The sequence below is a fragment of the Leptomonas pyrrhocoris genome, assembly GCF_001293395.1.
Source record: "Leptomonas pyrrhocoris isolate H10 chromosome Unknown, whole genome shotgun sequence".
Lineage (NCBI taxonomy): Eukaryota > Euglenozoa > Kinetoplastea > Trypanosomatida > Trypanosomatidae > Leptomonas > Leptomonas pyrrhocoris.
In genome coordinates this window covers 322,906-338,581 of record NW_015438362.1, presented here as the reverse complement: position 1 = coordinate 338,581, position 15,676 = coordinate 322,906, and the positions used below count along the sequence as shown (strand labels likewise).

Genomic DNA, 15,676 nt, shown 5'->3' with positions numbered 1-15,676 from the left:
TACCTTTATACGTTGTTGAATGTACAGGCCGCGGTGAACAGGAAACACAAACCTCCACTTCAGCCCTGCACAAATTATTTATCTACAGACTATTCTCCCAAATCGATCTTGCGTCATCGAAGAAAGGACGAGCAAGAAAAGGGCCGTCTCGTTCGGAGACCTCCACACGCACACACACGCAACACAGCCATCTCACAGCGGCGCACTGTGTCCTCCGTGCCATCAAGAAGAAGGGAGAGCGGCACAAAAGAGGAAAACGCGCTCTAGACCTTCTTTCCGGTGCACCACGGAGCAGCCGTTCAAACAGCAACAGACTCCTCCATCGCCGTCACCTGTGCATTCGTCATGCGCAGCGTGTCCCGATACTTCGTCTGCGGCACAATGACTATGCGACGCTGCAGCGGCTCCTCTGCGGCGGGGAGGAGCAGCGCCACCTCCTCGTTCTCCTCATCCACGTACACAACCGTCATGAGCCCAGCGATGGGCGCCAACGACGCCTCCTCCACCAGCTCCGCGTGCGACAGCGCACACACGAGATTCTGGAACGATTCGTCGGGGTGCACGACGCGCATCGACATCGCCTCCGCGCTGCTGGGACCACCGCCCTCGCTCGACTCCTCCACAAAGACGAGTGACTTGAGCGGGACAACCACTTTCGAGCACCCCAAGGAGTAGAAAGGAGAGCCGTTGAAGTACTCCTTCAGTAGCTCACGACTCGACGACTTCGTACAGGGGTGCGCCACCGGGTCCGTGAAGAAAAACTCACAGTCCGGCAGCACGCGCTGCACGTCCTCCTGCAGAAACGTAGACCAGTTCTCCTCACCACTATCGCGGCTTCCGACGATCACCACGTGTGTGGGACGCAGCACCTCGATCAGCTTCCGGTACCACACACCCTCCTGCAGATCTTCAAGGGGCGCCGGGGCATCCACTACGACGTGCGATACTATTTCGTTAGGCAGCAGTGAGAGAGAAGATTGCTGCTGCCGCCCCCCAGCACCGCGCAGCTCCTGAACGTACGACATCGCCGTTTCGTTCAGCTGCTCGTAGTAGTGCAAGTGGGAGTTCACGTTGCTGGCAGAGGGGCAGACAGCGGCGCCTATATACAACGACAGTGGCAGCAACGTTGGGCTGGCGGTTAAGCCCGGCCAGAGCGGTGAATCTGGAACCTGAATGCACGACACACAACCTGGGGCGTAGAGGCAGTTCGACTCCGCATTTAGGTCCATCAGAAAAACACTCTTCTTGTCGCTGCCGTAGCGCATGAGCAGGTTGCACAACGTGTGCGCGGCGAGCGTCTTGCCGCAGTGGGGGCGTCCAATAACAAGCACTTTGGACCGTCGTGTTGCGAGCAGCGTGCGTCGGGTCATCTGGACCAGCTTGCCGGCCCTGGCCACATCACGGCGCGCATCCACCTTTGTGTCGCTCGACACCACGCAGACGCCGCCCTCGAGCGTGAAGACGATGATGAACTGCCTGTCGGGGTGTAAATAGAAGGTGTACGGCCGATTCGTCTCGAGCATAACGCCGGCCACATCCAGCACACCAGACTGAAGCGTGATTAATATGGCGCCGTTTCCCGTTAAGGTATACTCCTCGCCCGCGTTGAGGAAGATGCGCCTTGTGATCTTCTTCTTTGGCGGCATGTCTAAACTGTGTGTGTGTTTTTCTCTATTATGGTGTTTGTATTAATGAAGCAGAGTCAACTGCCTTTTCCCTTTGCTCTCGCTTCACAACAGACAGAAGGAAAGTAGAAAAAGTGCCACTGCCCACGCAGAACCAGCACCAGCGCCCCACATGCATACACACAGAGAGAGAAAGAGAGAGGGGAGAGTAAAGTGCGAGAGTAAAGTGCGAGAGTAAAGTGCGAGACAGTTCATGCGTGACAGCTTATTCACCTTCTCTAGCGATGCGGCGTTCCAAAGATCCAAGAAAGGCCAAACCCTGTTGCAATCCTGTCACGCACACGCGAGATCGCTTTACTTGCCCTTTGTTGTACGAGTCTCAACGGTTCACGGTAGAACTGCGGTGCAGAGAGACCGTGAATAGTAGTGTTCACAATCAATTCCGTTTGACTTTAAAAACCGTTTCCCTCGCCACTATAACACGTCAAGTCAACAAGTCCGTTTATTTCCTTACATCGCTGTCTCAAAAAAAAAAAGGGGGACGCAACTCCTTCTTGTACTTTAAATGCAACTCCTTAACACAAAAAGGAGAAATGAAAATTAAGGGGGGGGGGAGAAGCGACGGGAGCAGTGACAGTATCCTCAAGAGTAGTGGGAGCAAAATTGGGGGAAAAACCCGAACACACTCAAAAGCGGTGTGGGGAGTGAGTGCATGTGCATACGTCTCCCATGTAACTAATTCTTGCTGAAGCGACCCGTACGGCACGGATACTGCATTGTCCGCGAAAGCGCTGAAGTGGCGAAAACAAAAGGGAGAAGAAACTCTTTTCCATTCAAGGGAGAATGGCCTCTTCTCCTTCTATTCAATAGTGAATGTACAATGTCGGCTGAAGCAGTAAAGCTGGATCAGTGTGGAAAGAAAAAAGCTCCGCCTTCAGGGCGTAAAAGGAAATCATCACATGATACCAATTCGTCGAACAACAAAAACAACAAAAAGAATGGCTATATATATATATATGGATACACAAGGAGAGCAAGAACGCATCACTTCAGAAAGCTGCGCTCGCAACACATGCAACAGTAACAGAAGAGAAATAAAAACTCACTTTCAAGTATTCCCTCCTCTTCTCCTACTGATGCAACGCATCGCTCGCAGTGCCCGTAGCGTTCCTCGATTCCCTATTCCTGTGTGCGTATGTGTGTTTTCCTTCCGCAAGCGTGTTTGCTTGTATCTGCGTAAATCCCGGTGAAACAACAAAAGAAAGAAAAAGAAGGAGAGGAAAAAGGTGACATACATAAACCGCAAAAGAAAGAGAGAAGCGTTATATAAAATGGTAAAAGAAAAAGACAAGAAGAGAAAGCAAACCAACAAAACAGAAAACAGACGGTTTAAATTTTCTTACGAAAACGTCTACATGTACAAAACTACACTTGTTTCTCAAAGAAAACGTCAACGTGCACCACTCAACGGTCAAAATCAGGGAAAAAAAAGAAAAAAGAAGCCCGACATAAAAGAGAAGGGCAATCTTTTTCTCGCTGGCGCACAGACACACTATAAAAAAAGAAAAAGAAAAAACTCGTACAGCTGTCCAGAGTTCCAACAAACCTTCTGCTTTTGCGTTACAAAAAAATACCTCATTAGCTTTATACATGCATGTCGCTTGATTCGAGCATCTGTTTTGACGGAATGAAAACGAAACTGGACAGAACAGCAAAAGAAAAGAGACATGAACCACAAAAGAGAGAACAAAAGGTCGGTGTGGGGCGAAAAGCGGTAGGAAGGAACTCGCAACAGCAAGCAAACACGTGAAGCCAACAGACAAACAAAAAATGTCAAAGGAAATTACACAGGAAAGACCAGAAAGAAAAAGAGAGGAGAAAGTTTGGAATAACACGTCGCTGCACTGGGTAGCCGAATAAAATGTTGGTGCTTCTGCTCCCTGTACCAGCCAAAACGTGCTTCTGATTCTGCTTACCGGGTTTCTGTACATGTGTTCATTGGCGAAGCGCGTTTTTTTTTTTTCCGTTTCTACCTCTTGCTATTCCTCCTTTGGGTGCTCCTTACATGACAAGGAAAAGAAGAAAGCACGCGCAAGAGGAGACACGCAGAGGGAAGAACACGACATTTAATGCCACTCAATGGAAATCAAAAATGAACAAACGCGTACAGCCATCCTAAAAGGAAAAAACACCATTTACTGAAGACGCCATTTGAAATGATAAAAAGCCCAGGAAAAGGTGGAAAGCAAGTAAGGAAAAAGAAGAGAGCAGAAAAGGGGAGTTTAAGAAATGCACGTGCTCGTGACACTGCATTCCAAACTCCCGGACTCGATATCAACAGGTATGGTGCGTTAAAACCACTTGATGCAAAGAGCACTATAAACAGTGAAAGATTAAAGAAACCCCCCCCCCAAAAAAAAAAAAAATGGAGACGGAAAATGAAACAGGAGGAAATGTCAGGCTTCTTCCCACGTAATCTTCGTCTTCTACTTTTCTTGGAAAAAAAAAGACAACGCAGAAAACAGAAAAAAAAAAAGAAAGAGAGGAAATGATGAAAACAGCAAAAACAGAAAGAAAAAAATTAGTAAAGTGGGTAAACGCATGAATGTCTTCATTTGTTGGTGTAGGATACCTTTTATAAATGTGTAGTTGTATAACTCATCGAAAACATTTCCGTTCAAATTCCTGCCTTGAGGCCTTCATGCAGCGATCAGGAAAACAAAAAAGCGGTCTCTGCAGAGAGGAGGGGAAAAAGCGGCTCAGCGCTTGAAACGTGTTGGCGCTGCGCATTTTTTCCTCCTCCCCCCTCTGGTTTTGTATCCTGCGTTCTTCTGTTCTCTTCACGCATCTTCTAGAGAGCTTGCGAGCAACATGGCGGCTCCGGCAATCCGGTAGAGAACTTAGAGACCCGCGCGACAACGGACGTGCAACCCTCTGTCACGCATCGCATCTGGAGCAACATCTCTTCCGCAACGTACTCGACGTCACCCTCCACGGTGGCCGTTTCAACAGCGCGAACCCAGGCGTCGATGTCCTCTTGTCGGTGCATGCCACTCACGAGCGCAAAGATGTCGTCGTGGTGGAGAGACACCTCGTGGGTCTGCACGGCAGCGTCGCCGATGCCCTGAAAAAGAAGACGGTGGTGACGGAAAACAAATGCGGCGCCGCCACCCTGAAACCGCATGCAGCCCGTTTGAAGGAGCTCATCGTCTTTCGGCGCGCCACTTCTTATTAGGACGGCGGCATTCGAATCGGCAGACTGGCAAGCCATGGCGTTATCAAGGCAGACGAAGTTGGGTTCTTGTGAAGTGGACTTGGCAGCACGGTCAGCGAAGTAGAGGCGGCCTGGCATGTGCTTTGCGGAGAAGTCAATGTGGAACAAGTGCGGCTGCCTGAGTGCGCTGGCTGCGCGCAATGCAGCGCACAAACGGAGCATGTGTGCTTTTTGGTGAATGCAATCAGCTGAGATGAAGAATCAACTTAAAAAAGGGGGAAAGAGATGGTAAAGAATGCTCAATCGACTGATCAAGTCTCTATACTTCGCTTTGGATTACTTTTCCGCAGCTCTCTTTTCTTTCCTTTTCTTTGCTGTGAATCCTGCTTTCCTCTCCCTGGGGTCAAGGATACTTACGTAGCGCTTTGCAGTGGAGAGGTGGAGCGCAGAGGAGACCCGCACAGAAGCAATCAGAGAAAGAGAATATATATATATGAAAGTTGAGTGCTTAGTACGACCGCGAATGTCTTGAAAAGGAGTTTTGTTTAGAAACTAGACGATTTGAATACTTCCTCTTGAAGAAAAGAAGAAAGGAAAGAATTCTGTAGAGGTGTCGTGGGCGTTGGTTGATGTGGAAGACATTTTTAACCCCCAAGAAAATACACACGACGGGTACAAGGAAAGAGTGCCAAGGAGAAGAGTGACGATGAAGAGGGGGGGGAGAAAGAGAAAAAAAAGCGTTGCAGCGAAGCGTTTGCGAGGAGAGATGAAATGAAGACGCCCACGCACCCATAAAAGACGGAGAGCAAGAGGGGAATAAAAAAAAAACACTTTGTTTTCCATTGTGTGCTTGACGCGCCATAGAAAAAAAAGGAAACTGCACGGCGTCTCGCACAGTTTTACTCACCCGTTATACTTTGCTCGCAGAGACCTAAAGAAGACAAAAAGTGACTACCTAGGACATCCCTTTGACTTGCAAGCAATCTGTTCCTTTTCTTTTTTTTCTTCTTTTGTTGCTTTGGGTTAATGTTAAGTGCTGTGCAGAATCTATGCCCAATGAGGTCCATTGCTCTCTCTTTCCTGCTTCAAAAGTGAAGAGGAAGATGAAAGAGAAAAAAAGGACGTACTCCAACGTGACACACCAAAAGTAATGGAAGTTTTTTCCGCTCTTTTTCTTCTTCTTTGCAGCTGTACAACCTGTTAAGTCGCGTAGAGACGCTGTCGGGAGCAGATAGACGGGAAGACACGGCAGGCTCTTCACCGGCTTGTTTGCTGCGATAGTCGGCGCATCTCGTCACCGATCTCCTTCAAAAATGCCTCATCCTCGTCTGACAACGAAACGGTGCGTTGATCGCCATCCAGCAGGCTACGGCTGCACTCGAGCAGGTGCGCTGCGCAGATGTGCTGCACACTCATATCGATCTTTGGCACGAGCTGCGCCACCGCCGCCACTGTTTCCCGCAGGGGAAAGAGCGGGTTGTTGTGTCCGTCCAGGAGGCTCATGAAGGTGTCAAACAGCACCGGTAGCTGCACCCCAGCGGCGGCGAGCTCGTGGATGGTCGTGGAAGGGGACTGCCCGTCAAACGCCAGAAACTCCACGAAAGGAAAAAGAGGCAGCGGGGCTTGGAAGCTGTCCAGGTACTCCCGCAGCACGCGACGCACGGCTTCCGTCGCCGGCAACCCAACCGCCGTGAGAAACGTGAGGACGCCAGTGATGGCGCTCGCGATGGCGAACGGAGCGGAGTCCGGGTGGATCTTTAGCAAGTCCAGCTGAATGCTGCACCCGCCGAGCGCTTTGTACCGCCCCGAGAGCTCAAACAAACGGTTCTCGCCGAGGTAGTGCTCCCGCAGCAGCGCCAGATCATTCTCGATGCTGCTGCGTGTGAACAAAAGATTTTTGCCGTTTTGCAGGTGCTCGTCGATCAAGTTCGCCAGTTGCTGCTGCAGCAAGAGAACAAACTGGGTGACGCGGTCCACGTCGGATGGCGTGGCCTGCAGGGCATGCTCCGCAGAAAGAAGACGGCCGGCCAGGGGGACGGCAAGCTCGCTGCGTGCCAGTTCGCCGAAGCGGAACGACGCCTGCTGCCCGTGCCCGGCGGTCTCTTGCTTGCAGGACGAGAAGAACCGCCCGGCGAGGGTGTGGGCGGGGTCCACGTTGAGGTTCGCCTCTACAACCACCTGGGCAAAGGTGGGGATGCGGCTGTCCGCGAGGGAGTGGCTCTCCATCCAGTCGAGCAGGACAGCCGTGAGATCGTCGTCGCAGGCAGGGTCGTGCAGGATGGCGGACAGCGTGCGGTGGAGGAGCTCCACAGACGCGATGCGCTCCACGAGGGCGACAATGTCGGAGGAGGCGCTGCGGTGGTGGGGGTAGTAGTAGACCAACAGGAGAAGACGCGACTGGGAGCCGGGGAAGTGGGTCTCGATGACTTCGTTGGTGTAGGCCAGCAAATCGCAGCGGGCAATGTCGAGAATGTGCTCTCGCACGTACGCGGTGACCCTGTCAAAGGAGTCGGCCAGCACGAGGGAGAGAAGCGTGGCGGCAAGGCGGCAGCGCTGCGGCAGCTCCTGCCTGCTCTGGATGAGCTTATCTGTCACCTCCTTGTTGCTCAATGCGAGCAGATCCATGCAGAAGGTGGTCTCGATCGCCGACGGGTCGCCCTTCCACAGCATGTCCTCCAGCCGACCGGGGAAACGGTAGGTGAGATCGCTCTGCAGCATCATCTCATACAACCACGCGATGGTGGCAGCGCTCCTGAGAGAAGTCAGAAGCAGTTGCAGCAGCTCGGCCTGTGCGTTGAGAGCAGATCTTCTGCTACTGGCGTTCTCGCTGGGCAGTGCGACAGCAAAGTTGCTGCTCCACTTCCAGTTCTCCCCGAGGGGGCAGTCGAGCCACCCGTCGCAGTGGAGGACTTTGGTGAGCAGGTCGCAGCACTTTTCCAGCTTCGACCGAGACTGGGTCAGCTCCTCAGAGAGGCGCCAGTACTGAAACGAGGAACAGAGCCGCGACAGCTCGCCCAGGTTGCGCATCGTGTGACGCACAATGCCCTTGGCGCCGTCGGACAGCTCAGCCACGTTCGGAGTCGCCTCGCGCGGTAGCAGCAGCGGATTCAGGCAGTCCGACACGTGCTGCAGCGACAAGCCACCCAAGGCGGCATCCAGGAGCACATCCACGCGCGTGACAGGGTCTAGCAAGCGGAGCGCAGAAATGCCGTTCGTGGCGGAGGCGGAGAACTGGCGCTGAAGCAGCTGCCCGCGCGGCACGCGGCGAATTAGCACGACGGTGGAGTCACCGCAGTACACAAAAAACGTCACAAAATCACCGTCGTCACCGCTGCGTCGCCTTGCACCCACGCCGCAGATTCGCTTTCCGAGAAAAAGCTGAGAAACGACACGGCTAATGGGGCTGCGGTACGCTTCACAGAAAAGCTCGCATTGCGTGGACAGCACCAGCGAGGCGGTTGCTTGGTCCGCTATGAGGAGGCTGGTGCCGCAGGAGGTAACCATCGATACGGACGCATTCGCCACCCCTTTAGGGAGGTTGCTGACTTCGCCAAAGGCAAGCGTCGGACCCTTGAGAGGTTTGCGAAGGTCGCATACCAAATAGAGAGGTACGCGGCCACCGCTGCTCGTGATGAGCACGGCGATCTGCTCCTCTTCGTCTTGCTCTGCAAGCGGAGCCACGACCGCGGCGGCGGAGATTCTCGAGACGTTCAGAGAGCTCTCGAGACGCATATGACTCTCGTCGCGGTACATCCACAGGAGCAGCCGAGAATTCGACAGCAGCAGCAGGTAACCCTTGTAATGATCGAAGAAGCTGTGGACGTACCGCTCCTTCGAGACATAGTCGAGCGCCACTTGTGCCAGTTCCCACCGGCTCGCCAAGATGTTGGCTTCGAGCTGGGGATGCAGCGATCGCGCGTTGCGGAGCTTGATGGACAAACTCTCCAACGTGCAGTTGTCGCAGCACAAGCCGTAAAGGCCTTTCTTGAAGTGATGAATCCGGGCTACGGGAAACGTTGTCCGGCACGCAACACTCTGTAGCATATCGGTCCTCTGTCCTTCGCCGTCGCTAATGAGGGCAACGTGAACTTCGGACGTCAGTGCGACGATTACCAATACGCAGTGCTCCGAAATTCTCTCCGCATAGGCGTCGTTGAGAGGCTCTTCAAATGGTGGAAATGTGAGGTGTCGCCCATTACTGTCGACGAGAACGAGCCGGCGGTTGCATAGCAGCACGTGAAAGTCATTGACGTACGTGGCGCGGTGGCAAGTCCCGCCGAAGGATTGCAACAGGGACGGCTTCCATAACTCCGCGTTGTCTACGCTGAAGTATCTATTCGCCAACATCGGGCGTGTTTCCTCCGCTCTGAAGTCCTGTAGCCTCGCGTGGCGCTGCTTAGGGTCATAACATAGCAGGGCTTCTCCGGGGGAAAGGGAGAACCTTTGCGACGGCCCCTGGTCCGAGGCTTTCCCTTCCATGCTCTTGGTTTTTTTCCTTTGAGTTTCGAAAGGGGAGAAAGGGGGGATTACGCAGCTAAGAAAACGCACTACACCTACAGGTATGTGTGGATGTGCGTGGGTGTGCTGTTGTGTTTTTTTTTTTGCTGCACGAACACACACCATACGCGTGGCGCGGTCAAGAAGAGGGAGCGGAGATTAGACGGGAAGAGAAAAGCGAGGTGTAGAGAGATGTTCCCGACCACACAATAGAAACAACACCGTGAGAGCAGCAAATGGCGGCAAACGCAGGAACTGCACACACACACACACACACAAAAGAGAGGCGCTATCAAGATCGTAACTTTAAAAATCACGATAAGGAGGAGATGTGAAGGAGCAGAAAGCAAAGCACCTGGAGCGAGACCACTGTGTACAAATACATATGCTGGCCTTGTTATTGGAGCTCTTTCATAGCGACTGGTTACACCGTCACCAGTGAGTATTTGCATGAAATTGTTTCGTTCAGATATATGTATTTTTGGATGCCTTGCGCAACATAGTGTCGTTGCTGGTCTGAAGAACGCGACAAGCAGCAGACGGAACTATCCAAAAAAGAGAAACGAAATATGAACTTACATGAAAACACTAAAAATCTGAAAAAAAAAATTGTAGAATGGAATAATATTCACACCGCTAATCAAAAGACCAGCTAATCGCGCCTGAGACGCTCGACGCGCTCTCGTCCTTGAGGGGTTTCGCCTCGTCGTTCGCAGCTGCCTCCGGGGGGACCTCAGCGAGCTGTGACACCTCGTGGTCGAGGTGCACGATGAAGTTGTGCAAGAGGAGCGTACCAGCCGTGGCTCGCTCCACCGGGTTCGTGTGCATACAAGCTTTGATGAAGTCAATGGCGTTGGCAGAGATGTCGCTGGGGAACTCTTTTGGTGCGCCGTACCCGAGAAGGCCACCGCCAGGCCGCTTCACCTGCAAGCACTCGCACACCACGCAGCCGATAGACCAAATGTCGCTCTCCTTGCCGCCAGCCTTGCCATCCACCACCTCTGGAGCCATATAGGTAATGGTGCCGACCGTGCCTTCCTCCATGTTGATGTTGCTGGTGGCCGTTCCAAAATCGGACAACTTCAGCTGGCCTTGTGAGATGAGAATGTTGCCTGGCTTGATGTCGCGGTGCACGATCCCGGACTCGTGGAGGTACTTCACCGCTTGGAGCAGCTGCTTTGCAATGGTCGCGACGTGGTTCTCTGGCAGGCGTGGGCAGCGCAGCAGCAGGTCTGCCACCGTGCCTTGATCGGCCAGTTCCATGAACAAGTTCAGCGTCGTCTCGGCGCGCTCGCAGTAGAAGTAGTGAATGATGTTCGGATGCGTCAGCTTGCATAGAATTTCAATCTCGTTCAGGAAAGCATCGATATGTTCCTCGAAGCTGCCGCTCACACGAATCATCTTCACGGCCATCTTGCCGCTCGTCAGCGTCGACGTCGCCTCGTACACCGTCGCAAACCCACCTCGCCCCAGCAAACGTCCCTTCTCCCACGGCTCCTTTCGTACCTTTTCGAAAATCCTCCGCTGCTTAACAATTTGCTCTTCTGCGCGCTTGGCTTCTTCCACCTTCTCCTCTGCCTTGTTCAGCTCCCTCAAAAGCTCGTCGTTGGACAGCGGCTTCGTCAGCAGGGCGTCACCACGCTTTACAACGCCGTCGGAGACTTCGGAGGTCTCAATCGTGTAGATCTGCTTCGATAGCAATCCCTCAATGACGCGGTCCGAGCCTTTTGCATCGACGTCGACGATTGCGCAGCCGATGTTGGTGGAATCCTCAATCGCCTCCAATGCTTTGCGAACATTATCGACGAGTCGAAGCGAGTGGCCATAATTCCACACGGCGGCAGAGATGTTGTGCCGATGAAGCGCGTTCTTTTCCAGGAGAAGCACCACAAACGGATCGTGGCCAGTGGACTTCTGGTCGGCAATTTCCTGAGGCGTAAGTGCTTGGATGCCTTCGTCCTTCGTCATGAACGGTAAACACAACTGTATCCTGCCGGGAAGGTCAATCAACATCCCGCCAAGGTCGTTGACCGACCGCGTAATAGCAGAGAGGTTCGGTTGATCCACCTCCGCCATGTCGTGGTGAAAAGTGACAACAAGCTGGTAGATGGCGCTTGTGACGCTTTTCTGCTCCACTCGAATACGAATTTTTTTGGTGAAGAGGTCGCAAACGCGATTCAACACCGACGTCACGTTGACAGCGTCGCAGAGAATAGGTGGCAGCTCGTTCACTTTGGGGTCAACATCGACATTGACGAAGCGGTGCCGATCCTTGATCACATCGGCCAGCAGGCGGCGAATGTGAACAATGTTCCAATCCCTCGCCAACGCAGAGAAGTCGCGGAGGTTTTTCAACTGCAAGCAATCCAATATCTGGCGAGCCTGCCGGTTCTTCAAATTCATCTGCAGAAGCTCCGCAACGAAGAAGGAGTGGAAAAGAGCTTGGGTTTGCGACAGCTCATCGAAGCGCACGGAGCCAATCAACGTGTAGCCTAGGTGTTCATTTGTTTCGGCGTCCCGGCTACCTACCACTGTCCCGCTAATTGAGATGCTACCAAGACTTATGTGTGCGAGCGTCAATGTTTTCTCAGACAAGTCAAGGTTTTTTGCCGCCGCCGCCCTCATCGTCGCATACTGTTCGACCGATTTTTCGCCGTAAAGAAGCGTGTTGATGTTGTTACCCTCGGTGTCGCGTGCGCTAAACCCCAAGCAGGCCGCTGCTCCATCGCTCCACATTACAATTTGCCCGTCGTTATTCGTCATGATGATGATCGTGTTCCGGTAAAACGCGCTAAGGCTCACCGCGACAGGAGGAAGTCCTCTGCTGCGCAGAACAACATCCCCCTCGTCTTCGGTGGCCTCCGTCAGCAGCGTCGTAATCGATTTGCGATTGCGAACAGCGGTGTCTTTGTCGATCAGAAAACCGGCGTTGCGTCCAACAACGGTACCATCGCCAATTTCGCTGGTTTCTGACAGTGGATTCATTGAAAGCTCTTCGTGCTTCTCGCAATTTGTCAACAGCTGCAGTGCTTTATCGGCGAGTTTCTCCGAGCTAGAGTAAATTGCTCGTGCCGAGGTGGTGTAGAGCAACGGAAATATCACAAAACAACACAAAAGAGAAATCGCGCTCAATACAATGGCCGCAACCCTTTCGCGTCTGCTGTTCTCGCTGTTACCACCCAAAGTCACCCGCGTCCCGCTGGAAGAGCATGAGCAGTCGGAATTCTTATGTGCCCTCCCTAAACTAATGGACACGACAATTACCACGGCGAGAGAACACGCTGCTGACAACACCAACACCAAAACCACGTGCGTAGGAATTCGTTGGCAAAGTTGTGGGATCGGGAGCAGTTCGCATTGCTCGGCAATTTCGTAAGCCTTTTCAAGAGCAGTGACTTCCGCCTCCAACTTGACAGCCTCCATATACGCGTTGAGAAGCCGTATGAAGCCCTCATATTTAGAGTAGCGACGGTAATACCATCTCGCGGCAGAGATCGAATTGTCAATGACGCGGTACGAGGTACTAGATGAACCGCTTTTCAGCGCTCTTGTATATTCTGGTAACTTCCGCAGTACGCATAGGGCCAAATACGCGTCTACAACATCGGATTTGTCGCTAGGAATGCGCACTTCTACATCGACCATTGTTATTACTCTACGTAAACTATCAGAAAACAGTAGTGCTTGCTTGTTTGATTAAAAGAAATAAGATATAATAATAGAATTAGCCTTGAGTAGTAGAAGGTACAGAAAAAAAGAGCTTTCCTTCAAGCATCGCAACTTGCAGTGATGTATTGAATTTTAAAATAAGAAAAATCCAGAGCATATTCGAAGAGGCATAGCAGAAAGAAGAACAATAGCAACAAATAAGAACATTTAAAAACAGTGAAAGAAGAAAAACGAGAAAGTGGGTAACACACCTTTTGAGTCGGCGACGTTCATTTCATCTCGCCTGTACCTGAACGCAGAGCCGGTGCACTGGAGACATTTGAGAGAGATCCTCCAACAATCTAATTCTAATTTCAGTGCACCTTTTGTCTGTTACCAAGCATACATAATTGTTTCTTTTCCCAATTTCACTGGGGCTCTGAATAGATAGCTACTCCGAAGATTCAACACTCTTCGTTTGAAAAAAGAAAGACTGAAAAAGCTGAAAATCCATTTAAAACGCACCATCTAGTATACATCTCAGTTCCAAAACAAAGGAGCAAAATGCTGCGCAGTTAGATTTCGCGCCGCATTACACCGTAGCTTGCCATCCCTCCGTCATAATTCTTCTAAAATCGTCAAAGCTCAGTTTTCCGTCTCCGTCAGCGTCTGCTTCGCTGATCATATCGAAGGCCTGCTCGGATGTTAACGGGCACCCTAGTCTTCCCATCACAAGTTTGAGGTTTGGAACAGAAATGTAGCCAGTATTACCGAGGTCATACATGCGGAACGCACGTCGCAGCTCGAGTTCCTTTTCCTCTGGGTCGTTCAGCTTCGTCGCAACAAGGGTGAGGAACTCAGGAAAATCGATCACGCCATTAGAGTCGAGATCAGCCTCCTCGAGAATCGTCTGCAGCTTTTTCCTCGAGATTTTGTGACCGATGGAACTGAAAGCCTGTTCTAAGTCGTCAATCGTAATATTCCCATCGCAATCTTGGTCAAACGCCGAAAAAGCCTCCTTCAATTCAGTGATCTGTTGAAGTGTAAGGAGATCTGCCATCGTGTAATCAGGTGATGGTGACGACTGTTAATAATATGTGGCTCAAGTGAGGTACAAATTGCCTCCTTTGAGAAAAGATGTGAACAGTGCAGAAAATAATTACGTTGTTTTTCATGCAACAGATAATTGGGAAATTGGACGAAAGAAAACAGCAAGATAAAAGGGAAAATAATGATTGTCACCGAAAAAAACTTTAGAGGCACGAAAAGCTTTCTTTTGTTATTATAGTGCATTTCCCTGTGAGTGAGTTGCGTATTTTCAAATGGCCTTGACTCATAGAGTCTACTCATCTGTGCATCATTTCATAATCTAGAATCTGATCTTATCCAATAATTTACCGCATATGTTTATGCGTTTTCGAAAGCGGAAAACTAAAAACGCGAAGCTTGGTAAGCAGAATAGGAAAGCAACAATAAAAACGCTAAATGCCCACGCTGCTAGGGTGTTCTTTGTGCTCCAGAAGTGTCATCGTCGCAATTCTCGTCGTCATCTTCAAAGGCATAAAGCTCGACTTCGTCTCGCTGTCGCCGCGTATGCAGCCGTGACTTGAGAACTGGATTCCACAATTTGTCGTCCTCGATGCTTGACATGAGGGCACTGCTCATTTCTTCGTCCTGGCGCGACATGGTGAGGTCTGACTCCTTCGGCGCGGATAGATCATGAGCGTGAATTGGAGTGCCGCCTTGCATACCCGTTTGCAAATTTTTCATAGAGGAATACGACACCTCCTTTCTGTCCATAACATTCGCACCAAAAACGATCTCGTCGTCGTCGCGTTGCATGGCCTGTAGCTCTTTCATTTGGTGCGATCGACGATGTGCCCAAACCCGCTCTTCGTGTGTTGTTTCCTCCCAAAAATTGTTGTAAGGCCGCGGAATCAGACTCTCGTCGACTTTCACACCGTATTTTCGCAAGACCCATTTTGCTTTACGATACCCATCGACGACCATCAAAAAGCAATCCCAGGTTTGGTTCACGTAGCGGCTGGCAGCGACCTCCTGGTACAGCATGCGGCGGTAATACTCCTGCCATTCCGGTGGAAGGTCGCGAAGTCGCCGGTACGCCCAGTACACAAACTGCTTAGCCGGACTGACACTTTGAAACTCATACCAGCTAACGCGGTAGGGTGTCCCACCCACAGTGTTCATCAAATGCTTAGACAGCGGTTCATCACAATCACAGCCGTGTTGTTGCTCTGAGACGACTTTCGGCAGCGACGCCTTCTGTGTCACCTGGTCGTGTTCAAATATCGGTACCAACTCGACGTCTTCGATTTCCTCATCTTTCTTCTTGTCGCTTTTTATGAGGTAGAATCTCTTCTGCACTTGATGCGTGCAGTAAATTCGTGAGGGAAACACGACTCCACCACGCAGTTTTAAAAGGTACATTGTGTCGTTTAATTCCTCACTATTATTTCTTTTTTTTTTTCCTTCTGCTAATTGTTGAGATGCATTGTACCTATAAAAGGGAATAATTGCTAGACAGAAAGGGTTGGAAATAGGGATGATATTACCAGAAGTAAAGTAAACCCGAAGTGGAAAAAAAAAAGAAACAGAAAAAAGGAGGAGCAAGCCCTTTGAAGGTCTCTATCCTCAGGTCATTGCAATGTCGTTCTCCTCCGTGTTGAGGGAA

General features: G+C 51.2%; 6 protein-coding genes across 6 annotated transcripts; all 6 read right to left on the bottom strand.

Annotated features, from left to right (window-relative positions):
• Positions 1–299: 299 nt before the first annotated feature.
• ABB37_03765 (hypothetical protein) lies at positions 300–1,767 on the bottom strand (the record flags this gene model as incomplete). The annotated part of the gene is made up of 1 exon (XM_015801205.1): positions 300–1,767. Exon 1 carries the CDS (start codon positions 1,644–1,646, stop codon positions 300–302), a length of 1,347 nt encoding a protein of 448 aa, XP_015659825.1. The 5' UTR covers positions 1,647–1,767.
• Positions 1,768–4,476: 2,709 nt separating this feature from the next.
• Positions 4,477–5,443, bottom strand: ABB37_03764 (hypothetical protein; the record flags this gene model as incomplete). The annotated part of the gene is made up of 1 exon (XM_015801204.1): positions 4,477–5,443. Exon 1 carries the CDS (start codon positions 5,059–5,061, stop codon positions 4,477–4,479), a length of 585 nt encoding a protein of 194 aa, XP_015659824.1. The 5' UTR covers positions 5,062–5,443.
• A 653-nt stretch (positions 5,444–6,096) lies between these two features.
• Positions 6,097–9,463, bottom strand: ABB37_03763 (hypothetical protein; the record flags this gene model as incomplete). Its single annotated transcript, XM_015801203.1, has 1 exon — positions 6,097–9,463. The coding sequence occupies exon 1, from the start codon at positions 9,316–9,318 to the stop codon at positions 6,097–6,099; it is 3,222 nt and encodes a 1,073-aa protein (XP_015659823.1). The 5' UTR covers positions 9,319–9,463.
• Positions 9,464–9,972: 509 nt separating this feature from the next.
• Positions 9,973–13,118, bottom strand: ABB37_03762 (mitogen activated kinase-like protein; the record flags this gene model as incomplete). The annotated part of the gene is made up of 1 exon (XM_015801202.1): positions 9,973–13,118. Exon 1 carries the CDS (start codon positions 12,979–12,981, stop codon positions 9,973–9,975), a length of 3,009 nt encoding a protein of 1,002 aa, XP_015659822.1. The 5' UTR covers positions 12,982–13,118.
• Positions 13,119–13,576: 458 nt separating this feature from the next.
• Positions 13,577–14,111, bottom strand: ABB37_03761 (putative calmodulin; the record flags this gene model as incomplete). Its single annotated transcript, XM_015801201.1, has 1 exon — positions 13,577–14,111. The coding sequence occupies exon 1, from the start codon at positions 14,042–14,044 to the stop codon at positions 13,577–13,579; it is 468 nt and encodes a 155-aa protein (XP_015659821.1). The 5' UTR covers positions 14,045–14,111.
• Positions 14,112–14,481: 370 nt separating this feature from the next.
• On the bottom strand, positions 14,482–15,432 carry ABB37_03760 (hypothetical protein; the record flags this gene model as incomplete). Its single annotated transcript, XM_015801200.1, has 1 exon — positions 14,482–15,432. One exon carries the CDS (start codon positions 15,430–15,432, stop codon positions 14,482–14,484), a length of 951 nt encoding a protein of 316 aa, XP_015659820.1.
• Positions 15,433–15,676: the final 244 nt, after the last annotated feature.